Source organism: Lissotriton helveticus, chromosome 7 (assembly GCF_964261635.1).
Source record: "Lissotriton helveticus chromosome 7, aLisHel1.1, whole genome shotgun sequence".
In the NCBI taxonomy this organism is placed as follows: domain Eukaryota; kingdom Metazoa; phylum Chordata; class Amphibia; order Caudata; family Salamandridae; genus Lissotriton; species Lissotriton helveticus.
The window spans coordinates 761,632,867-761,659,343 of NC_136068.1; the positions used below are offsets into that span (position 1 = coordinate 761,632,867).

At 45.3% G+C, this 26,477-nt stretch overlaps 1 protein-coding gene across 1 annotated transcript in view; it reads left to right on the forward strand.

Annotated features, from left to right (window-relative positions):
• Positions 1-26,477, forward strand: part of LOC144769119 (solute carrier family 22 member 4-like) — a 460,827-nt gene that overhangs the window by 189,288 nt on the left and 245,062 nt on the right. Inside the window, exon 2 of the mRNA XM_078653119.1 lies at positions 4,788-4,891. Within this exon, the coding sequence (XP_078509245.1) occupies positions 4,788-4,891 (104 nt within the window). The remainder of the gene's footprint in view (positions 1-4,787; positions 4,892-26,477) is intronic.

The following is a 26,477-nucleotide window of genomic DNA, read 5'->3' on the forward strand; positions in this document are numbered from 1 at the left end:
GTTGTATTTGATTAGCCAAAAAGGGAATGTTTTTAAAGTTGGAATAACATGATCAAAGCCTTAACAGGGCACCTCCAAAAGGCACATTACAGCGCACATGGGTGCCATGGCAATTATGTGGTCAGAGATCAATCAACTGAACCTCAGGCTGCAGGTCGGTAGGCTGCTACACTGTACTGCTCAATAATAACTATCTCTCTGGCTCAGACTATGGAATAAAAAGCACCCACCTGCTTGTGAGCGGTGTTGGGCTCCGCAAACGGCAAAAAAAGATAAATTACCCTTCTCTCCCACCTCACGAGCACCCCCACCGAGCATGTGGTGCTGTACCCGCCCGGAGAAAGCCACAGCCCAGCCCTACCTGAACAAATCGAGCTCGGCCAGGCCCAGTTTCACCTGCTGCTGCAGCAGCTCGGAGCCCGCGGGCTCGTAGCTGCCTTCCACGGCCTCCAGCAGCCGCCAGCCCGACTGCAGCAGCTCGGCCAGCTTCGGGGCCTCAGACTCATCAGCCGAGCCCGGCGGGGGAGAGGACAGCTCCGCCGCCATGTTACAGCGGGCGGAAGGAGAAAGGCGAAAACGGTTTGAATGGGACCAGCGCAGCACCCGTACAGTGTTGCAACAAGGACGCCATATTAGTTAAGGTGATATCGATTCCGAAGGTGATCGACATCAGTTACGTCATCTTAGTTAAGACCTCGCGAACGCGCCATCTTCGTTAAGGCCTCGCGAGCTTCCTGCGGTAGCAAATAACATTAGTCACTCGTCGCGCGGCCATCTTCAAACATGAATCTATCTTGCTTTTCTAAAGTAAACGGTAATTTAGAACAAGCACCTACGAGGACACAGGGGGCGGGAGAGGACACGGACGGCGGGAGGGTGCGGGAGGGGGCGGGAGAGGACACGAACGGCGTGAGGGGGCGGGAGAGGACACGAACGGCGGGAGGGGGGCGGGAGAGGACACGGACGGCGGGAGGGGGCGGGAGAGGACACGGACGGCGGGAAACGTGCACAGGGCAGCGAGGGGGGGGGCGGAAGGGCACACGGAGGGGGCGGGAATGGACAGCGCATCTGAATTCACTTTCAGTGAAGGGGGAGGGAACGGGAAAAAACGTAACTCCGCCCTGGGAAAAAATCTCGGGAACGCCCCCGAATCTGGTCCGGCCTTGACGGACAGATCCGGCACTCAATGGCTAGCCTCCATTTATGGAGGTAGCCAATGAGAGCCGGGGGACGTTCCCGAAGTGCTTATGGTTAACATAGGATTTCACCTGCGCCGAAAAGCTGCGCAGAGCGCAGCCTTCGGCAGGCGAAACCCAAAAAGAGCGACTCACTGTTGTCAAGGGCTGCATGGTACTGGCTGTACTACAACACTCAAGCGACTACAACAAACACTTAGGCATGGCCTGGCGAGTGCGAGACTTCACCCTCTAGTCATGTGGCACTAAGATGAATGGATAACCTCTCAATGCAGACATTGCAGGCATTTGAGTCATCCTGACAGCGGCGACTCCTCCGCAATGGCAGAGGAGCGTCTCTCCAGAGTCTGGCGCAGAGCCAGCAGGGGAAAATAGAACAATGTTCTAGAATCTTTTGATTTTTGTTTGCCGGCTCTGAGCCAGCTTGTGAAGGGAGGGGTGGGGCAAAGGAGGGGAGGGGGGAGTGCTTGTGCATTCACTGAGTACACATATATGTTTGGCTGGCCGTCTCATGCCGACCAAAACCCACATGCTCACTTAAGTTTCTCCAGCCCAGTTGCATTCAGCAGCCGGGCTGGAGAAACCCCACAGACTCCATGACTTCAGCGGAGCGCCTTTCCTGCCCGCTCTGGCCGATCCCCTCACTGCTCTGCATCATGGCGATTGGATGGGAGCCTGTACCAGGGACTGTTGGGACTTAGGAAGAGAAGAGGTGGCAAACGTGCGCAACGCTGGAGGCGACCGGTGGCTAAAAGTGAGGTTTTTTTACAATAATTATTAACAGACCCCACCGCGCTCACCCCATTATGCTCAACCCACCACCGGTGGTCGACACTGCATCCTGACCTTCCCATAACATCCAGGTCGATAAAATCATGATGCCATAGGTTTACCTTAGAGATAATATAAGGAGTTATTCTTAGGTTGCATTTAATTTGTCTTTTCCTTGAAGAATAGTGTCACACTAATATCAGTTAAACATGTCTCCACTTGCAAGGAATGCATCCGTTTTGCCTTATTCCCTTTGTGTGCCTTATTGAAGAAGGTTGTTCTGTGGTCATCAGCTTACTGTCAGTGCACCGGCCAGCATGATCTGATTTCATGGCGCGTCCATTGACCCATTGGCAGTGACAAAATCATGTCAACTTGTGAGTTTTGAATATATTGATATGGCAAGATATAACAAGAAGGAACATCACAGAAACTTTAACCCTGGCAAAATCACAGTAAGTGGAACTTGAATTCTTCGTGAAGTATAACTTGACTAAAATAACATTACTATCTCGCTTAAGACATTTGAAATCACACATAGTGGTCACCCTGGAGTGCAAATGTGACAGGTGATAACCTGTAAGTTCCACGCCCAACACAGACCTGGCTCTAGGATTCCGGATCCAGGAGGGCTAGGTCAGCCTGGGTGGGCCATGAAGACACATTGATCAAGCGAGCAGCAACCAAAAAAGGATTTTTACCTGTCTGCTGTTTAAACTTTGACAATAGTTGTCAAATTTGGCCAGGTCTAAAAAGTGACAGTAATATACCTTTAGTAATGTTGGATCTAGTGAGCTCGTCCTGTGAAGCTACCCAGCCCCAATGTTGCTATAGTTGACTATAAACTACCTTCTACTAAGAGATCGCATACCTACAGTTGTAGTGGACTGTCGTTGCATAGCCTGCTTTTTATTTGTGGATGTGAAATGGACGTCATGGCAACAACTCTCTTCCTCACTGAGCTCCTATCCATGTGCACTGCTGACTAGGTGGAAGGATTTGTGGGAACAAATTACTTGGGGTGGTTCCATCTTCGCTACTCTCCCAATAAGATTTTCAGCATCCATATCAAATGCTTCATTTTAATGGATATTGCACTGAGGCTTCTAAAGTTGGCTTAGAGGTGATTCCAGTTCACAGTATGTGCTACAGAAGACTCATATTTTGCATAAAAAAAGTCTAAGGAAAAGCATCATGTGGGAAAAACCAATATCCTTATGCAAAATAAGTACGTGAAATGTAAACAGGAACTCGCTAGCTGACGTGGAGTACCTTAAGGATTTTCACAGTCATTATTGACAAATTGTAGTGTGTTTTTTTGCTTGTAAAATTAAGGATATGAATATAGGGCCTGTAGGTATCCGTTTCAAACTAATTTTTAATTACTGCCGAGCGTGAGAACGTTCCCTGACTGTAGTTGGCTAGGGTTACCTCAGCTGCTGTTCTGTCTCCATCACAAGGAGAGAAGGCCTGTTTTTCCTCTCAATAGAGCCACCTGCTAACCGCCACGCGCAGGCTGGGAGATAGCAGGCCCGGTGGCACCCACATTGTTGACTGCCAAGTCTCACTGACACAAAGGGGCAGATTTACTAGGTTTTGGTACAACGCCAAGCAGGAACCAAATTTGAATACTTTATTGCATCAAAATGCGTGTGCCAAATATTGCCATATCTACTAAGGTATGGCCCTGTTTTTCCCTCCCCCAGCGCTGGCGCTCTTAAACCATACTGCAAGGATGAGTGCATTCTGTCTAGCATAGATTTTGTACTGGAAGTGGATTCTTCCAGTACAAACACTAAGCTTTAATATTTGCCCTACTTTGTATGTGTGCTTTGTAGCATCACACACATGCAAAGTTGAGAAAATGTGGAGACTTTTAAAACATGCCCCACTCTTACTCCTGCCTCCAGGAGTCTTTATTGTTTGGCGCAACCCCTGGCCTACAAATGTTAGTAGATAGGGATTTGCATCAAAATCCATGGGTGGTTTCATGGCAATGCCCGAGGGCCGCCTATGTTATGCCGTCTTGAAGCAAAGTAATGCACAGATATGCATTGGAAAGTAAATTCCACCATAACACTTTGCGCTGAGTTTGCATCACTTTTGTGAAATAAACCCATCACAATGCGTTAGCAAATCTGGGCCTTCATATCCCAAGTCATTGCTTGGTGTCATGCAAGTGAGTTGGTGATGCAAAAACACATACTCCAGGCACACATGACACAATCAAATGAACACAAATGGATGTTCTTGACTTGTTGAAGGGCCTTGGGAGGGCCTGAGCCTCTTGTAACGAGCCTGGCTTGTTATAAGTTCATGGGCCGCAGAATGTTTAGCCATTTCAGGCTATCGGAGGAGGGGAACACAGAGACCGTGCACTATCTCTGCTCCCTAATGAGCTAGGGTTTCAGGATACAATTCATCAGAAAATGTTTTCTGCCTGAGAACCATGAGCACTGCAACTACAATGTTTGGCAACTACTATATGACGACCTGATTCTGCTCAAGGTAAATGAATGTCATTACTTCGAATGGACTTCATGGCAGTCTATCAGTTGACATAATAAATATTTCTTCCTAGAAATGGCTGTTTTGTTCAAGTTGAAAATCTTGTTGTTTTTTTAATCTCTTGTAAATGAGAGTAACTGCCTTTAAAAAAATATCACACTTCTCTAATATACTGAACCTATGCAGATCTGCCTCATCCCACCAAGACATTGTGATTGTGAGGACAATCCAGAGGTGTCGGGACCACATATGTTGTAGAGAAGGGGGAATTATGCCAATAAAACTATACATATTCTTTGTTTACTTCTGCAGTGGAATCTGGTTTGTGATGAAGACTGGAAGGGACCATTAACTACCTCGTTATTTTTTGCTGGCGTTCTTGTGGGATCTTTTATTTCTGGACAGCTGTCGGACAGGTAAACCATGTGCACTGTATGATAGCCATGTTCCTAAATGTTTGTCCAAAGGTGGAAAAGGTATTTGTGGACAAAAAGTGGTCTATTAGCCTCTAAAAGGTATTCTACTAATTCAAGATCTACTGCACCAATGGAGCATTTTAACTGCACCGCTCAACCATTTGCCTTGTGTCCTTGCCTGCTTATACCAGTAGGTTGGCGGCGATGGTGGGGGTGGATGGTCAACAGTGAAGACTTCAGCTGTTCCCTCACAGCTAGCAGTTGGAATGTTGGAAGTTCTGTGTCCCTCTGACAGGGACATATCCAGGTTTTCTGAAGTGAGGCTGTTAGCGCAGTCACCAACCCCGTCATCAAGGGTGCATTAACCCGCTCGAAGATCATTGCATTTGGTTCCCTGTGTAGGCCAGGATGAAGTTTAAGGTTCTCGCTTTGAAGCGCATGATTAGCTAAGGAAATGCGTCAGGGGACTTACAGGTCACTATATGCCTTCCGAGATCTGAGATGGATACTACACTCTAGTGAGAAACATCTTCCTTAGGGCAATTGTTTTTGAGCAGATACAATTCTTCCTCTATCCCAGCGAGCACACTATGGAATAATCGCCTGGATCACTTTCCTACCATTTAGAAATGCAATGGAGTCTTGGAATTTCTTCCCTCTCTTTGCATTAGGCGCTTGGATGAGTGAATAAATAAATGACTGAACAAATGAATGAGGTACATGTAGGTGCATGTGCACCCCAGTGCATCTTGGTACCAGGACTGGTCCAACAATGCTCAAAGAAATAGCAAGGAAGAACCTTTGAAAGAGAAGAGTCATCAAGGCTTTGCTGAATGAGGTATGATCTGTGATACAACACAGAGAGACGGGCAACTGGTTCCACAAGGTCAGTATGGAAAAGGTTCATCTCCCAAACAAGTCCACCTATGGAGGGGAACCGCTGCCATAGAATGGGAGGCTGAGCGCTTGAATACCCCAGCGCGTTAAGCGCTATATAAATTTCATGAAGATGATAATGATGTTGGCGCTGTAGGGTTTGGACCATAAAGTTCTGGATTCCTGTCACTGTGCAGATAAATATGGGATAGAGGGGATTGTGTGCTAGAGTTCTGGATGCTATTAAACCAGCAGAGGAGGATTATTGCGATGACAATATTTTGTTTACGGACAAAATTTAATATTTTCAAGTTGACACAGAATTTTCCTGGGAGTCCGAACTATCTCTTCAAAACTGACTGGTGCACATTGCCTTAATAGTATGTTTTGCAGTATTTTGTGGGTGAGAGGATAGTTCCTGTAGCAGGATTTATAAGAGCTTATACTGGCTGGGGAGAATATGGTTGTCATTGCTATTGGCCTTTGGATAAGACCAAGCTCCCACTTGTGCCAAGTATGTCTTACATGGCCAAGGGATGTCCTCTGATTGTGCATTCCCAAACTAAGTAATGCGACTTAATGGTGTCCAAAGAGGTAAGATGACAGAATATAGGTTGCAGGTTATGGTGTGGATGGAGCGATGCTTAGTAGCAGCTACCCTGTGCGGGGAGTGTTGGATGTCATGCATGAAGGTCAGAAATGTGCTGCTATATGTTGGTGCCTCCTTTTGGTATTTCAGCTAAGCATAGTAAAGTCTCGGGAGCCGCAGACACCCTCCCCCTCTGAGATTACTGAGGAGTGCTAGATTGGAAGAAGTCAAATATACTAAATATATCTGTAGTCAATGTGGCTGAATTGGAGGTGACTCAACCTCATTGCCCATTTGGCCATTATTCTAGGGATAATGCAGTAGGCACAGAGACAGTCAAATTCTATTTCTGGAGTTGGTAGGGAATAGCCTCTATAACCGCCATGTTGTACATTGAAATGAATGTTGGACAGTGTTGATTTCCTTGGCTCCATGGAGTGTTTGGTACATATTGGAAAGGACATTCTATTTGCAGTGCTACCACGTGGAGGGAGCCAGTGAAGGTTTAAACTAAATTGCTGCAGACTGGGGAGATGTCTATATGTATTATAAAGGGCATTTTTTTTTTGCAGTTTTATATAGCAGTAACTCGCCCCAAAGGTATCGGAGCTCTTTTCATGAGCTCCAGTTGCATTAAGCGGACCCATTCATTTTTAGGCACGGGTAGATTAAGTGATTTTCCCAGAATCACAGGATGTTTGAGCCTCCCGCCAAACTCGAACCTGGTTCCCCAACGTCCAAGTCGGCTGCTCTAGCCGTTAATCCACATCCTCAGTTCTGCCTAGGAATACTGTAGGATACGGACCTTAGTATTCATGCGTATATGAGATCCATGATTTTTGCCCGATTGGCGTAAATGTCCACTCTACATTTTACTCTTTAGTCAAAACGAAGATCCTACTTTGATCATACAGATTCAACAACTCGATACTGGACAAAGCGAATTGACTACGTTTAAATTTGCCCGCCTACCAAACCAAGTGGCATCATTGTTAAAGAAAAAATCCGAGTTGCCTCATTCTGGCATTTGGAAATGAGAACTCATTAGTTTCCTCTTCAGATCCATTCATTGGCTTCCGGTTCTTGCCAGTAGAGTCTGTAAAGTACTGTGCTCAATCTGTATGTGCCTTTGTGGACTGATCCCTATTGACTGTGAGAAGAAAATGCACCACCACAGATCTAGATGTATCAAGAACTCACATGAAGACCTGCCATCAGTTACAATCAGAAATTAAGATATATGACGTTTTTTTACAATGGTTATAAACGATGGAGTTTCGCTCAATTAAAAAGAAACGTTTTTGTGTTACAATTGCATAATTCAGACTTAGTAAATAATGTAAATGTAAGCAGTTATAAGGAAGCTGACTCAAAACTGTTTTTTTCTGAATCACAAGAACATTGTGTTTGCATACGCTATTGTTTTCCCATGCAGTTAATTAGACTTACATATGGAATACACTTATGAATCGTGCCCTCTGTGTTCATCATGTATGACCATTCTGGAGGATCCAAAAACAAATGTGTGCTGGTAGGTAACATACATGATGTATGGCGACCAGGTTGCTGAGCTGACCACTTCCCTCATTCAGCTGGCCCCGTTCCTTGATGGAATTTGATAACGCGTCAATGTTCAATCAGCTGTAATATCAATAGAGACTGTTTGTGAAGTGTATCATTATATTACCTGTTTCATTAGCTAGAAACTGTTCAAGTTATACTGTCCACAACCAAATTTACCTCCAGGGATGGGTAGAAAAATGCAGTTCTTATTCTCCACTGAGCACAAGTTTGAATGGAGTGCAAGCCCTAGTGAGCCAGGACATTCCATGAAAAGTTGAGGTTCAGTGTTTTGGTCACTCAGAATGGCACAACTACTAGAATTCTGAAGCGCTCATGGAAAGTCATCCTTGGGCTGAGGAAGGAGAAAAGTGGAATTCAATGCATTTGACTCTTGCAGGTGAGGTGGAATACAATGATTCACCAACCCCTAGTCACAATTTATATGTCATGTTATGAACTTTTCTTTTATTATACGCATCCCAGTCTGTAGAGAAGCATTTACCTGTAGTTCTTTGGCGAGAGTCAAGTTTTCAAAAGGCATTTAAAGCTGAGATGAAGTGTGGTGCCCTTCAGGACAGGCCATGTGGAATGAGCACCCATTGGAAATGCTTGACCGCCATTTTAGTTCTTTTGACACCTTGATTTGGTGAGCACATATTATGCAGAAATAGTCATTCTGGACATTTTTGCTCCTATACATTCTTCAAGGGTTTTCTTGGAGGATTTGTCTACAAAATACAACGCAGTGTTACCACTTTCCGTAATGCAGAGTGTCTCGTATTACAAATGTGGACAGAAGCTCTTGCAGTTTGTAAGATGGACATTATTGGCGAGGGCTTTAGAGTAGTGCAAAATGACACGTGTAGGAAAGAATTGAAAAATTATATTTCTTTCCAGAGTCTGCATATCTCTGATTCTTTGCTGAACATGACAGCATGTGATGGTTGTTAACACTGCTGTTGACATTCTGTCAAAGTTGTGGAAGCAATTCTTTATAACATGTTTTTAAACAAATGGGAAGGGAAATCTGTGGCAATAACCACAGGTAGATGTAGCCAGATGTTTTTCAGTGACTCAAATTGTATAGTCTGGAATTCTGCTCCACGCATCGACCTCTAACCCCCTCCCCCCGTCTCCCGGTGCCTCCAAGAGCCCTGTACCTGGATCCCTAACCTCTTAATTTGAATTATCTAACTATAAAGCAGTAGTATTAACACGTGCCTAAATATTTGTTTAAGCACACAAGTAATACAGTTGTTTCCTGTTGGAAGATTGTGGTGTTTTTAGTTGACTGTCCAACCACAGTGAAGGCCACAGGCGGTGGCCTGGAGACTACGTCACAGCAGGAACTCTGGATGCATTAAAGGTTGACCTAATAAAAATAAGCAGATGGTAGGAACGTGTTATTAACACTAACGTGGTGTGGAAACTTCTTTGTGGAATGGGAGGCTGTATGTGTGTACCTGTAAGCTGAGCTGAACCTCTGGACGGAGTAGTGAGTGTGCCTGAGAGCAGAGTGCTCTGATTGGATGATGTGGATGGAAAGTTGGGATGCAAAAGTGTTATGTAATCAAAGGCTAAAAGAGAATTTCGACTAACATCTAGAAATGACAAACTAGATAAATTAGATCCCCTAAGAGTATCCTTCATGCCTTAAGGCAGTGGTTCTTAACCTGTGGCCCGAGTACTCCTGGGGATCTGTGACGCCTACTCAGGGCATCTGCAACTGGTTTACAAAATTAAATATTATTACAATTAATCGGTTAAAGTTAATAATGTATATACAAATAAAGAAGCAAAACGTTGAAAACTTTTTCTATATTTGGTTATGAATAAGTCCATATTTGAACATTTGTTTGATGTATACCTATTGTTTGAGTATTGTTCTGAGGTACATATCATAGAAATTGCTAAGGCCGGGGTTCCCCGGCTTCCAATAATGACACAGGGGGTCCCCGGCTTCCATTAATGATTCAGTGGTGGACCACAGAAGTCAAAAGGTTCAGAACCAGCGCTTTAAGGTAAGGCTGACACCCCTCTACATGGATAAAAACCTGACCCTAAAATAAAGGTACTCTGGGTGGAGTCCAGAGAAATTCACTTCATTTCGAACACCATGGAAAGATTCCCCTTTGGACTGGAGAGATTACCTGTACGGTGGAGGAAGAATAACAGTATACATTACATGTCCCGTAGTGGAACAAACCAGTAATTGAACTGACAATGCCAAAAGTAGTAACTCTGTGGAGAAAGAGTTGGTTGTGATTGGAGAATTTGCTCTAATCTCCCCCTGGAGGCCCAGCTCAACTCCCAAAAAAGTGAGTGGAAGGCATAAAAGACAAACTGTGAAATTATAGTATCCTCACATTGGATATTTAGAGCAGACACGTTTGGTGTGGTATTCCCCAGACTTTTTGCCTTCCCTACCCTGCTTTGCTGAACCCATTTTTGTTGAATTTTAGGACTTGGCACACTTTTCTCCTGCTAACCTGTGGTGGCTCTAACGTGGTGACATTTGTATTCCCTCCAGAGAGGGAACAAAGGGGCCTGGGTTGTGGGTAAGGGTGTTCCTCTCCTGAGCAGGATGGTCTTGAGGGTTGTACGCGACCCTTCCTGAGCTTCAGAGGGTAGCCCGAAGGCTGTGTCCACCCCTTTCCTGGCTTCTATAGCTGCCTGCTCTGAAACTAGAAAAATACAGCAGACCCCTGGGCCTGCCAACACTTTGTTACCCTAGACACTTTGGAGCCAAACTCAGCGGAAGTGGTGGAACTGACCAGAACCAGTTTACGGGTAGACAAAGAGAGGGACCCCCACACATAGGCTGGCCCTGGGTATAAAGGCGGCAACTCAGGAGAACAATCCTGCACCTCTAGAAGATTCAAAAGAAGTACTGCCCTGTTGTCTGAAGAAGGACGATTGGACCTGCTTTCAATGATCCCAGTACAAGCAGAAGTGGCTTCAAAGGTTATTTGGGTGACCTCCTGTTTGAGCTACAGGGGCACAACAAGCATCCAGTATGGGAATTAATTAAAAAATGAAAAGTGAGAGCCCACACTGGAGGAACCAAACCATGAAAGACCAATTTTAAGAAAAGAAAATGCAAATAAATCAAAAATTAAAGGAAACATTTTAAGGAAAAATAATTTTAGGAAAAAATCCAAAAGTACAATAAACTTGGGTGGAGTTTAACGGTAGTGAGAGTTAGTTGAGTTCAAGGATGGGTGATGATTAGGGGTGACAATGTGATTTTTGGATCAGGGATGCGGAGAGTCTAAGTGTAGAAAGGGTTCTGTAGGGTTTAGGGATGGGTGAAGTTTAGGGGTGTGTGGGTTCTTTGGGGATCAGGAATCAGTGAAGTTAGGGTTGATGAAGGGTTTTTCGTGTTTGGAATGGGTCAAGTTCAGGGTGTAAGGGGTTTTAATAATTCAGTAATGGGTGTAGTTTAGATCAGTCGCGACAGGTATGACTCGCGGGTGGGGGGCAAGTGGGGGGTCGCTCGGGGGTTCACATGGTGGGGGGAATTTAAACATAAAAAAACATACCTTACTGGGCCCGCGCTTCCTCCACTCCTGGCTGGGTCCCGCGTTTTCCTGCTCTCCTGCCTCCGGCAGGAACAGGAAGAAGTCACACTACCTCCCCTAAGCCTATCACAACGCTGCAATGGTAGCGTGGGATTGGTGAGGACGACGCCCAGCTGGGTACTTATGGGGAGCAGCCTACATAGAGAAAATCCATATTGCACACAACTGATTTGGTCGGGCCCGGAGGGCCGACAAAACAGTCCGGGCCCAAAGCAGTGGCCAAGCCACTCCTCCCCAATCCGCCCACCCGCCCGCTCCCAACCAGGCATACCCTTCTGCTTTCTCTCAGTGCGAGAAGCAGAAACATAAAATGGAGGAGCCGCCCCTGGTTTAGATGTAGAAATGGTTGTTAGAGTTCAGGGATGGGTTGAATTTAATGGTGTTGATTGGGTTTTAAGGGTTCAGGGATAAGTGGTGGTTAGGGGTGCGAATGGAGTTTAGTGGTGGTGAGGGATTTTAAGGGTTCAGAAATGGATGGGGATTAGGCATAGAAAGAGGCTTTTAGGATTCAGGACTGGGTGGAGTTTAGGGGTAGTGAGTGACTTTAGGGTGCAGGGGTGGGTGGAGTTCAGGGGTAGAAAGAGCTTTTAAAGTTCTGGGATGCGTGGCTTAGGGGACTTGAATGGGTGTAGTTTAGGTGTTGTGAGTCATTTTAGGTTCAGGAATGAGTGGAGTTTTAGGGGTCACGGATAGAAAGCGTTTTAGGAGTTGTGAAAGGGGTCAGAGATGGATGGTGTTTAGGGTGATAAGGAGTTAGCAAATTAAAAATATCTGAAGTCATTTTCTGTGAATGTAAATGATATAATTCTGAAATAATGTTCCCTGAAATAAAGCACAGAAATAAATACCTCAGACAAAACAATTTCTGGAAAGTACAACTGGCAACCAATACATTTACCCCTTTGAAAAAAAGCTAGCAAAAGACAATTTAGAAAAAAGACAATCTATGAAGTGGTTTTTATGACACTTTAAATGCCATCCATCCTGAAAATTTCTATTAAAAAAGTGTAAGTGAAATGGTTTCTTAGTAATGGTATTCAATGAAGGCTTTTTTCTATGAAGTCGCATATAACCATTCCAGAGGTGGTCTTTGCAACTGCCCAGCTGACCAGCTGCTGACCTCTGCTGGAGTGAGTCCTGATCCTCAAAAGGTGCACTACCAGGTCCTGGACCCATGGCTGGCACAGTGTATACTTCTCCTATTTCCAAACTGCAAAGACTGAAGTACAGGTGAAAACCCAGACGTTTTGGACTCTACGTAATCAAAAGCAGACTCTTCGTGGCAGCAATGACCTCCTAGGTCTCCCACCAAAGAGAAGCCCTGATGGCAATTTGCTTTTTGCGTCAAAAGTGAACTGCCCATGTTTCCTGCCAGTGCTAAGCTCAAGCGGCGCCCTACTCTTCACACGACAACAATCTCCTTGCTGCTTCCACTGACGCAAAGCTCCGGCTTAGGCTCCTTGCGTGGGCTGAGACGATGTGAGCAGGTAAACTCTACACTGGGACGAACCCGATCCCTGTGTCTGACCCGTGCTCCATCGCTGTTGGTCTCAACCTGTGACTTCGACCCTTTCCACCGTGACCAAGTATCCTTGAGTGCCGCTTTATGCTTTTTTATAGCTATTTTCATCTGAGAATGGAAAATCCATTACTCCGGTTCTATGTACTGGATTTTGGTTGTTTTGGTGTCATTGTATTTTTTAATTTTTTTTTCTTGGGTTGGTATTTTTGTTTACATTTTATTATTAAGTGCTATGTAAGTACTTTACACATTGTTTCTAAGTTAAGCCTGACTGCTTTCTGTAAAGCTACCAGAGGGATAAGCACAGGATTATTTAGTTTCTTTTATTGTTCACCCTGACAAGCATTGTGTTTATTACTTGAGGAGGATTCTCACCCCTCTCAACTAAGAACCCAGTTTCTTACATAGATGTAATCAGAGGTTCACTAATAGGGGAAATAAGGAAAGATTGACCAGGAGAGTTCCATCCAAGCTGACATACTCAGTCTCATGGTTTCATATAGAATTGTCCGATAAAGAGCTCTTTCCACTAGGTTTGGTTTGTAGTTTTCCTGAGTAGGGAACAACTCTCATAACCAGGCAATACCACAGCCAATATGTCTAGGATTAATGTTCTAATGCATGCAGCATTAGCACATTAGATAACGACACAGGAGAGAGATGGCAGAAGTGGTCAGAGAGGGCTTCTACAGTGGTGTGTAGTCCCTTATGCAGAGTAATTTACGAACACAAGCAGAGGCAGAAAAAATGATTCAAGTAGCTAATAGCTGTAGGTGATAGATAAATATTCCACTGGCAGAGCCAAGACGTGATCGACAATTTTTCCAGTGAATAACAATCATTGGCTTGTCGAGAAAAGCTAATGATGGAAAGCGACGGGCCCAGATATCACACAATGGGGCTGATTACGATGTCGGTTGGAAAGGCTCCGAATGGCATGTGGGTCATCCGAATCAGATTCGTAACCCGTCTTTCTGACCTATTTGGAAAGCCTTCTGACTGACCGATTACAATAGTCTGAAAGTGCTCGGACTTTCCGACTCGGTTCCGAGCAGCATTCAGAGCAACCAAGTCATTTGGCGCTGATTCATGCAAGTCTAGAGACCGCTTTTCCGACTGACGTATTACGATGTCGGATTCGGACAGCCTTTCCGAGTCGGTTGGTCCGACATGGATCGGCTTTCGGAATCTGACTTAGGGGCCCATAGCAAGCCACCCTTCACCTGGAGCCTTCTGAATGAGGCCAGGGAGGGTACCCCTGGGACCCCACTTTACAACCATGCAGTGTGGCAGGCACCATGGGGTGCCTGCCACAGGGTGCACGATTTTCCACACCTACCCCTTTCTTCATTGGGAGCCTGTGTATTCGGACAGAACACAGGCTCCCATTGAAGTCAATGGTAGTCTGACCGAACGGTGTTCGGAAGCATCGTAATCAGTCAGTCGGACTCCCCGAATCCGATTCGGTGCGAAACCATTCAGAGACCGATTCCGTCGGAATGCTTTCTGACCAACATCGTAATCGGCCCCTAAGTGTATTGTTTGTACTAGTTCTAATTGAAAACTACACAGTTAACCCTGATCTAAAAACGTGTAGAAGCTGATGAGATTGGTTTTCTCCTTTTGCATGATTTAGATAGAGAAGAGATTCCTAAACCTGGAATCAAGCTTGCAGGCATATGAATGCTTTTTGTGTAAGCAGTTTTGGTGAAGATGGATCAGTTGAGTGGATTTTATCTGTCTATTGCAATGAGAATAATAGGAAGTGAAATTATGAATGCCACTGGGCATGATTGATGATTGAACTGTGGCCACTTGTTGACAGAGTGCAGTTTTCGTTAAGTATACCAAATACAGACTGAGACCATTTCTGGCCAAAAAATCACCAGTGTTGGTACAGTCACTACAGATTACTTCCAGTAACCTGCACTGCAGCCATTTGACATTCTGTGTTTGGCCGATGAGGCAGACACATCCAAACTAGACATTCCCGTTTACAATAACAGCAGACTTTTGCAATAATGAACTGACAAACCAATTTGTTTGATTTGATTTATATAGTTTATAAAGCACGCGACCGCATGGAGGCGTCTTGGCCCTAAAGTTTGATGCGCATCGGATTACTAATGAGGTGAAATTATGACTTAGCAGAGGAAGAGCCAAGTTTTTACTGCTTTTCTAAAAGACAGAAGCAAAGGGCTGCTTTTTATTGTGATAGTGTGGAGGTGCCACGTTTTCGCTGTCCGCAACAGAAAGCTTCTCCCTCCCCGCCTAACCTGCTTGAACTTAGGTACTTGTAAAAGTTTTGCGTGAGCAGATCCCAGGCTTCTTGCTGGTACATACCATTTCAGGTGTGTTCTCAAGAACAGTGGTCCTGAATCATGAAGGGCCTTATAGGCCAGACATGAAGTCTTGAACATGATCCTTTTTTCCACCGGTAACCAGTGGAGGGCCCTTAGTCTGTGAGAGACTGGCTCAGATCTGGGAATATCCATCACTAGCCTCTTCAATGGCAGCCTTTGTTTGGTGCAGTTAACTGGCAAGGAAGATATGTAGAGACTACAGTTGAATGAAGCCATAGAGCACAGCCCCCAGATCCCTACCATCAGCTTAAAAAATGGAAAAATGACAATAAATCAGGTTTATTATCATTTTATTTTTCCCGGGTGAGATTTGGGGGCAGGGCCATCAGAGTGGGGCGGGGGGCAGTCACGGAGGGAGAGTGGTGAGCACTGTGATTCAGTGTCCATGACTGTCTGGCTGACCGCCTCAGGCCGACCATATGGCGTCAGGCGCAGTGAAGCTCTTTCCAATCCCAGCTGTATTGCTTGGTTGGAGACAGCAGTCACAGGCTCCCAGTATTTCTAGGAGCGCAAATCAAGTGTGCTCAAGCCAATCCTGATGCTGCTCTTATGAATGAGAGCAGTGTCTGGATTGACTCCAGGGGATTCTGGGAGTCTGTGCAGGCGAGGAGGAGAAGAGCGATGGTGCGGCAGGACGGTTATGTTTTTTTATTTGCATTTGTTGTCGTTAATCTCACCCTATGCGCCCCTCCCCACCCCCTGCTCCGCCATTGAGCACTGAGACCAGCCGCTACTTTTAGAGCATCCACAGCGTGGCTGTGGTACACACATACCAGTTGCTTGCTCTGGCTGCTATAAACATGAGTAAAGCATGCCAGGTGTGTTGTATGGTAATGTGAAGCATTGCAAGTACATAGCATTGGAAAAAATATGTATTTGTGTGGAAGAAAATAACTTTTGCATGATATTGGTGTAGGTTATGAGTTCAGGTAACAGTTGCATTGTCAAGCCGGACCTATAAATCCCTGTACCTTAATGACTGCCCTCCTCCCATCTGTGCTGCTGCCAGAGAAAAGCTACATAAATTATCTAGATATCTAAAATACTTTAATAGCATTCCAATGGGATGTTTGCGCCTCTGAAAGTTCAAGCTTAGTCAGCTGGATAAATAACCAAATAAAATTATCACAGCTGTGTGGAGGATAAACACTTTTGTGTAAAAGCACACAACGGCTGCCAAATAAAAACAAGTACTCTTAGCTCCCAACATGTGGGAGGAGCCAAAGCCCCTGTCTAGTAATGCTCACATAATTGACAGGCGAAGGCTGCACTATCCAACCAGACCATAGAAAGGTTTGTATTTTTCACCGGCGTACCTAATCCATTCATCGTTCCCATTTATGCATGCAAAGCTAACTAACAGAAATGAGATTACAATAATGATTTTCATCTAAAAAGTTCACCACTTGTTTACCTAATAACAGGGTTTTGAGCCTTTTCAAAACAGACTCTATTGTGTTTTGAGATAGTGTAATCCTGACTAGAATGAGGTACGCAGGGCAAACAAAACCACAGTGCAAGCATAGAAGTGAGAAAGAGCAAATACATTTTTTAAAGTTATTTCCTGAACAGCCTTCACTGTAGTGTACAAAGCTGTGTATAGATGACATTGGGCAGTTGGAGCGGAGATTCCCCGTAATTGGAGCCTGTAGGATACATTTTGAATCTGGTATTTTTACAAGAATGGAATGAGGTTGTTTTCCCAGATAGTGAAGGGGGAGTGATATAGACTGCGCATGAGCTTGAACCGCACTACTACCTTTTACCCCATAGTGTGAGTGCTACCTAGACCCACGGGAAGAGAATGGATCAGGGAGGGGTAGGGAGAAAGCGGGGCGAGGCACAGTACTGCCTGAATAGTGCAGAGAGTCATTAAAGTGCATCCTACATGAGTAGTGTGTAGTTTTACATTCAAATGTATCCTAAAGTACTTTTCTTTCTGTAAATATGAGCACCGGACTGGACATTCTTATATTCAGTAGTATCATTTTTGAGTTCTGAGCTAGAATACCCCCTCACTGCCTTCCTGAGAAGCCTGTGACAACTCGCTATCGCTATCATTGAAAATCATGTCCTGAAGGGGTTGGACATGGTCCATTTTAAAGTGCTATTGTAAAATCAACCCCAGGACGTCAGAAGAAAACAACTTCAACCCTCACAGTTGAGGCTCACTGGCCCCTGCTTGCCCCATGGCATCCAAATGGGGTCTGATGATGTTTATGTAGGGTACATACTTTAGGTAATGTGATCAATATGAACTTGTAAATATATATTTGGAGTTCAGTGGCAGTGCCTATTTGCCTTCTCTTATTAATATTTTAGTAACTATCTTTATTAAATGACAGCAGTGCTAACAGTGAGATAAGCATAGTAACATTGACAGATGTCGTAAAATCCTAGTACTATATTCTTCCAGTGGAATAGGCAATTTATGGTTCTCAAATGAAGCAGTGTCCTATGGAAACTCAACTTGATCATTTGTTTCTACTGAGTTTCCCCTTTAAATGAACCAAAATGGTCATAAACAGCTGTGCAATACATTTATATTCATGGTCGATAAGTCTGGGAAGGTACTTCCAATATAGACTGTAATGGAACACTCTTTTGGCTTTTACGCTCTGGGACAGCGAGCAGCTTCATTTTTCACTTCACCTCTCGCGGAACCCGCTGCGCGGGTCCCGCTTCGCTGTGGGGCTCTTGTCATCTCACTGTCTACGACGCTTGGCCGAGGAAGCACTTGGTGTGCTGGAACTGACCTTGTGGGGCGTTTGCTGGAGCAGGGCTGCGAGCGAGGGTGGGCGCAGGACTACAAGTCCCAGGAGCGCCCGCCCGCTTCCATTGACACCACCTGGACGCTCTCCCTGCAGGCTCCTCCCCACCAGAAACTGGTGTAAATATCGGCGAACCTGGGCATTCCCTGGAACACTCTTTTGGCTTTTACGCTCTGGGACAGCGAGCAGCTTCATTTTTCACTTCACCTCTCGTGGAACCCGCTGCGCGGGTCCCGCTTCGCTGTGGGGCTCTTGTCATCTGACTGTCTACGACGCTTGGCCGAGGAAGCACTTGGTGTGCTGGAACTGACCTTGTGGGGCGTTTGCTGGAGCAGGGCTGCGAGCGAGGGTGGGCGCAGGACTACAAGTCCCATGAGCGCCCGCCCGCTTCCATTGACACCACTTGGACGCTCTCCCTGCAGGCTCCTCCCCTCTCATCCTGACTGCACATATACAACGGTTTGGTCTCGCTGCGCGGGAGCGCGCGGGAGAAGCCCGGGACAAGGGCGGGACCGTCTGTGGCCGTCAGGGGCCGAAGGAGGCCGGGCTGGGCCTACTCTCTGTCGCCTGCATTGTATTGGTTTTCTGTGGACCTTGATATAGGTATCGGACATGCCATCACCGGCTATGGAGGGAACATCAGTGAAGGCGGGGGGAGCTAGGATTGGGACTTTGGACAACTACTTTTCTCGGGCACCGGGTGATGGGGATAAGGAAACCTCTTTGGCGGAGCGTAGGGCGGAGCGCCGCCGCTCTATTGAGAATATGAAAAACCGGCCTCCTGGTGATATTATTCCCTATCCTATCTCCCAAGAGGGAGGTTCTCTTAACCCCAGTCGAGAGTTAGTATCCCAGGAAGGCGACCCTCTTTTATTGCGGGATCGTATTCCTAATCTCTGCTTATCTATTGAACAGGTTTCTAGTGTCACCCCCCCCCCCCAGTCCCAGCAGTATGGCTGTTGATTTAATTACTCAGACCCCCCCGTAGTTAAATCAAGGAAAACAAAGCCGAAGCAAGTAGTTGTGGCAGAGATGCATGGCCCACCTCCAAACTAGCGTAGAAGGAAGTTGAGGGGAGGGCAGGGTAAAACCAAAATTTGCCACTCCGATTTCGGGAAAGCCCCTAAGCTCCCTTCCTCCTCTGATAGGATAATAGTAGATGTGCATAAAGCTCCTCCTGTTAAGGGTACTAATATTACTGATCCTGTTAATGCCCCTGGGGATAATTCATCCAACGCATCACCCCCCGTTACCTCTATAGGGAACTTGGAATTTTTACTTAGGTCACTGCTCCTGCCGATCAGTGAGAGCTTAAAGAAAGTAGAGATTAGACTCACTATCTTGGAGACATCTATAAGCAGTATGAAAACCTCGGCTATTATACAGGGTAGACCCTCTGAGTCTAATCCCCTTTCTAATCCTTCCCTTAACCCCCATATCCTTTCAGTTAACTTGGGACTTCCCTTGGTGACTACTGCTGCCCCCTTCCGCAACCTCTTATGGCCAACTTAGCCCCGACACAACTTAGCAAACCCAATATTCCATCTTTACGACCAGTAGGCCCAGTCCCCCCTGTGACAATCTTTGATGGGGCCTTACCTAATGACAGTATTGCTCCCCCACCCCCTGATAAACCTGCCCCCAGACCACGGAGACCCGACCTGCCCCCTGAGGCTAATAGCTTTACGGTAGTTATGGCTGGTGCTCCCCCTCTCGAAGCGGGTGAAGGTGAGAACTTTCACTCACTTAAAAGCAAAATTATCAAATGGATGAATTGGAACAGACCCCTCCCGGCCTTTTTTAACAATGAAATTACCATGGTGAGAAGGGTACCCTTGCTGGGGAAAACCAGAAAATCTATAATTGGGGACTGTATTATGGTGAGTTTTCGTGATCCTAGGACTGTTTCACATATATGTGCTGGGTCCAATAGATCTCTCGACTCTACCATTCAGACTTTGCCAGTGTCCTTTTTCTTCCCCCCTACCCATATGCACCATGATTTAGCCCAAGGTAATTGGACGAGGGTTGAACGGAGGGGTAGATATCGGGGGTATGCTGTATGACCAGTTTTCCGACCCCCGGAGACACCCTTCTATGACTACAACCGATTTAACTGTCTTAACGGACTGGATGGGGTCGATTGACTGCCTTTAGTCTTAGATCCCATCCCAGTCATTTCTGGCAATGGTTCTGTTGTAACATCTGGCACCAGTTCTTCTCTCATTCCCACCCCTGTAACGCCTCTTATTATTGCTCCGGTGTACTTACCCCTTCAGGGAATAGGAACCACCAATAATAATTCAGTCTCAGATATGGGCCAATGCCCAGTAGTTGACTCATCAAGCAGGGAAACTGTTAGTGTAATGTTCTGGAACGTGGCAGGGCTTAGGTCCAAAATACTGAATCCCATCTGGTTAGAAGCAATAGAAGAGATGGAAATTCTATGTTTACAGGAAACTTGGACCTTAGAACCCCTCCATCTTCCAGGCTACAAAACCTTGTTTACATCAGCAGTAAAGGTTCACCATGGTAGGCCTAAAGGGGGACTGATGACATTTATATCTAATTCCCTAAACTGCCAGAAGATTCAATTATTTTCCCACAACCCTTATTATCAGTTAGTACGGATTGATGCAAGTAAGGAATTGTGTCTTTTAATTATAAACTTGTATAATAATATTCCTCCTGCAGACCTGGAATCGACCCTTAAGATGTTAGATAATGATTTAGGTAAAGAAACAGATAAAAATGTTAAGGATGTTTGGGTTGTTTGGGGGGGAGATTTTAATTGTACCATATGCAAGAAAAGCCAGAAAGGAGCATGTGGGTTTATGCTGGACCCTTATACTGACTTAACACACTTTAAGCATTCCACTTGTGGAGACTTATTAAATGAGATTCTTCACTCTGAAGATCTAGGGTATGCAACTGAAATTGGTCAAGTACAGCTCCCCTTTGCCCCTACGTTCAATGGTAGGGGTGTACTGTCTACAATAGATTTTAAATAACTTCTGTTAGGCATAGGCATATGGTCAAAAGGTGTTGGACCCTCGATATCCCACTTAGTGACCACTATCCGACAATTATGGAGATCAAAAATCCCTTTCAGGCACTGGCCATAGAAGGAAGATCTGTGCAAAATGTCTCTGATATTAGTATGGCAAAACAAAATGGTTATGCACTAAAGTGGGATAGGGTGGTTCCAAGTGACTTTTTACGTGATCTAGTAACCGAATGTTTGCCTAGCTTCTTGACCATTCTGGATGAAAGTGTGACTAGTCAGGAGATTTTTAAGCAGTTTGAGGTTATTGCTTCTCAAATTAAGGGCAACCTTTGGGTGGTTTCTAAATCAAGCAAGGAAAAGATGGGAAAATGGTTTAATTCCACATGTACAAAGGCCCATTCTGAGCTCAAGAGAGCTTTACATGCTGTCCCCCTTAATTCTTTAAGGGTCAGGGATGCGCGGAAATCTTATCAGAATGCATTGAAAAGAAGGAAGATGGCAATTAAAACTGAGGCCTGGGAGACGCTCTGTGAGGCTTCATTGAGCAAGGATGTTTGTGCTTTTTGGAAAGCAGTAAATGCTCCTTTCTTTGATGCAGGAAAAGCACGCATTGAAATTGCCATTACCGAGGACTCTTGTGTGGACCATTATTCTAGCCTGTATAGTACCTCAATTGGCGAGCCGATTCCTCCGTCGCAATTACTAATGCTTCATCAGGGGGAAGTGAGAGCGAATGGCTCGGAATTAAAAGTCACCCTAAAAGAAATAAATGAGAGCCTCAAAGCAAAACGGGGCGGTAAAGCCCCAGGTCCAGATGGCATACCTCCAGACCTGTTTAAAAACAATATCGATTTATGGGGCCCACTTCTAGTGCAAATATTTAATGCATCCCTAAAGACGAGCCTACTTCCATCATGGTTTATGTCTGTTATTGTCCCCATTTTTAAAAAAGGGGATAGGCAAAACCCTATCTGCTATCGCCCCATCTCCCTATTGGACAGCACTGTAAAGATATTAGGAAGAGTAATCCTAGGTAGGCTACAAAAATGGTCGGAAGATAACTCTATAATTAGTGATCTTCAATATGGGTTTCAAAAGGGGCAGGGGACAGTAGATCAGGGCTTGAACTTATTTATCCCCCAGCAGAAGTATATCAAGGCACGACGTGAACCCATTTATTTCACCTTCGTTGACTTGACGTCAGCGTTTGACTGTGTTTCACACAGCAAATTATGGGTCATTATGGAATCTCTTGGTGTTGAGGGAAATATAATCTCCTTTCTTAAGGACTTGTATTCGGGTGCCATCGCAACAGTGCGTTATGGCAAAAAAGGTGAATGTACCAGATCTTTTGATATAGGGCGTGGGGTACGCCAGGGCTGCGTTTTAGCACCATTCCTATTCCTGGTATATATAAATGGAATAGAGAATGCCCTAGTGGAAACAACTTGTGATATGCCTAGGGTAGCTAAAAGACCGATCCCTGCGTTATTATACGCAGACGATGCGGTCCTAATGGCTCGCACGCCGGTGGCTCTACAACGCCTTGTAACATCTTTTTTTTTTTTTTTTTTTTAATTGTTTTTATTGTGGCGAAGATAAGAGGAAGGCACAAAATATACAATCATCGACTCAGTTCTCATGTAAACAGTAGAAATAATAAGTCCCAGAATCAATACACAGCCGTGTATGGCCCACATCCCGGAGGCAGGGCGGCGCAGGAGTAAACATACCTTCGAATAGGGAAAAGTGCAATTGTGCCTGAAATAACAATAAAACAGTGTCAATGTCTACGCCATTTTTCTTATGTTACATTCCTACTCTACGTAACAGCTAGAACTATAACGAACTACCCCATGAATGACATTTTAGTGCAGGTCCGAACATAACAGGAGAAACATGCAAGGGCCAGCTAGGGCGCAGTCACCACAATGTTGTGCGGCCTATAGGGAATCCCATCTAATCCAAACATAGCTGTCAAAGAACAGTGGCGTGGCTACCATGGGTCGCTGCACCTGCTCAAACACCTCACTCTAGACCCCCCTCCTCCCCCTCACCAGACGCAGAGGACGCAGAGGAAAACAGCTCTGCGCTAGTGGCGTCTGAGTCATTCTCCCTCATCCCTTCCATACACATAGTTCTCCAGGCGAGTAAGTCATCCTGGAGTTTCTCGTCCCTGCGAGAGTGCTGCATGTGCGTTTCCTCTGCCAAGGTCCATTCCTTGACATCCCGCAACCAATGGGAAAATTGAGGCGCTCTCTGACCCATCCAGGTAATGGCCACCCGTCTCCTTGCCAGCACCAACAGAAGTTGCAGCAGTTTATAAGACAAACCTTTCTTTTTCGGTTTAGGCACTAATGCTAGCAGGCAGGGAAGTGGGTCTAGTTTCAATCTAAGATGGGTGGTACGGGTAATGAATACCACCGCCCTGCGCCAAAAATCCTGGACCAATGGACATTCCCACGCTAGGTGCAAGAACCCCGCCCTTGCCATCCCACACCTAGGGCAATTGTGACGTCTATCTGACGATATACGGTGGAGGGAGACAGGTGTCATGTAAGTACGGTGAACGAAATTAAAGTGTATAAGTTTAAAGCGGGCATTGCAGGACACTTTACGAGTCAACATTCCAATCCGCTTCCTCTGGGCCGGGTCCAATCCTATCCCCAGATCCGCCTCCCATGCTGCCCAGGCCGGCGCTAATGGGGGAGTCGAGTCTCGGCGCATGGCGGAGTAAAGGAGGGAGATCAGGCGCCTACCTCTCCCACATGACAAGATGACGTCTAGAGTATGAGTGAGCTGGGGTGTCTCTGGGAATGGGGGCCACGTCGTCCTGGCCACCTCCCTAAGACTGCCATAGTGTAGGTATTGGCCCTCCACAAGATTAAAGGAGTCCATGGCCTTCTCAAAAGACACAAAGGAGTCATCTGGGTAGAGATCCGCCAGGGTCTCGCAGCCGCCCAAGCGCCATTCCCTAAAGGACATATTCTCCTCCAGTGCGAGTACCGGGGCCAATATCCAAAGTGGAAGTTCCCTATGGAACGGCGCGTGTCGCAGAACCCTCTCTACGAAGCGCTGCCAAATGTTGGCTGTATGCCTCACTACATAGGGCAGAGTATCGTCTGCGCCTCGACCCTGCATCAAGGCCTCCTGCAGGTCCTTAGTAGTAGCCGCGCCGGCAAGCAGTGCCAGCTCCCAGTTCTCGTGTTCAGCAAACCACCGGGCGGCCGGGAGAAGCTGTGCTGCATAGTAGTAAAAGTCAAACCTCGGGGCTTCGACACCACCCTCATCCCAGCACCTCGTCACCGTGCGCAGCGCGACCCTGCTTCGTCCACCCGCCCAGAGTAGGGAGGTGAGAAGCGAGTTCAGGGTACGAAACACTCGGGGCGGCAACGGACACAGAGTATTCTGTAACACATAAAGGACTCTGGGGAGCATCACCATCTTGGCGACTGCCAGCCGCCCCATGAGGGAGAGGGGAACTTGTAACATCTTTTAATGCATTTATGACTAATCTGGATTTGCAAATCAACTGCTCCAAGACATTCACCATGAACTGTGGCCCTGGTTCTAGTAGAAGAAGGAGGCGGGTGTTTATTAAAGCTAGCCCTATAGATTATACCGCCACCTTTTCCTATCTTGGCATTTTATTCCATGAAGCAGGGATTTGGACAGATGCGATAAAAGCAAGGAAAGCCCTGCTCTGCAAATCTATCACTGCCCTTAAAAACTTTGCAAAAAAGATGGGGAAAAAACCCACTGTAGAACTTTTGAAAATGTATAATGCCACTTGTGTCTCCATCGCGGTTTATGGCGCGGGACTTTGGGGGTATGACAATGTTAAATCTATACAAGTTGTTGAAAACAAATTCTTGAGATACATCTTAGCTGTACCTGAGAGTGCCTCAAGCTACATTTGTCATATGGAACTGGGCCAATGTTATATTGAAGACACAATTAGAATTCAACCAATACTGCTGTGGCATAGGGCATGGACTAGTGATGGATGTGTATTGAACCGTGCTATCCTAATGGATGGATTAAGTCTGGATCATGTTGGGAGGATAAGGTGGTTCACATACATTAGGGACTTTTTAGGAGATATGGACTGTACGAGTTATTATGACAATCCTTTGTCTATGTGTAACATCACGAGAAAGGCACTAAAAACAAAATGTATGAAACACCTGGAAGAACGTAGAATGTCAGTGGAATATAAGAAGAAAACTGTCTTAGCCCACCTACCTGTATCAACTCAAGGGAAAATCCAACCATACTTAACCCTTTCTTTGACTGAATTCTCGCGGTTTATTTTGACCCGATTCAGGTTAGGTATCCTCTTTAGGGCCCTAAGTTTCCCCGCAATGAATTGTTGGTCCTGTAATTTGACCAAATGCCCATGTGATGACCTATCGGAACAGTCTGACATCCATATAATATTTTTCTGTAAATACTATACTTTACCCAGGAAAAGATTGATTATACCAATTTTAAGGGAAATGGGGGTGAGACGTTGTAGGGTTGCCTTTCTGGAACTCCAGAAATTAGACGTTATCTTTAATGTTGCCTGCATCTCGGAATTTTTTAGTAATGTTTTTAGATTACGTAAATCAATTTGTACTTAAATTTAATTCATGTTTTATTTGATACTGTATTATTATGAACTTTTTTTATGTACTTTTATGGTTATTATTCTTTTAACCGAATAAAGTCAAATTGAATTGAATTGACTGTAATGTTAGGTTTTGTAAAAAAAAAAAAAGAAATAGCAGGCAGTGAGTAAATGAGTGTTATGTAAAGTGTGAGAAGTAATCACCCCCATGCATATTTTCTTAGCAAATTGGCCATTGTATCCTCTAAATCAAATCAATTACAGGATCGTACGAGTTCCTGCTTCAATATTTAAATCATCTGTATGAGACCTATCAGCTTTATTCCGTTTGAGCCAGCCTGGAGTTCAAGTAAATGAAGTGTGTCTGTCATCATACGTTCAGAGTAATTTTAAACTTTCTTTGATGGAATTGATGGCATCTCTTCACATTTAGCACCAGATTATCTTTTTGACTAGATTCCAAGCACAAAATGCACTTGAAGATCAATTTGTTTTAAGAAATTAGGATTTTGTCTAGGCCTATTATTGTCACATGAGCGACGTATTTCCACAGTGTCCCTTTCCTGTGTGACTTTATTGTAGCCCATGCCATTACTGGACTATTGTAATCAGTGACTGATATAATTGAAATAAATATTATTACACATTTCCCTAACAATCTAAAGCAAATGTACCCTCAAACTTTTAATCAATAAAACCATC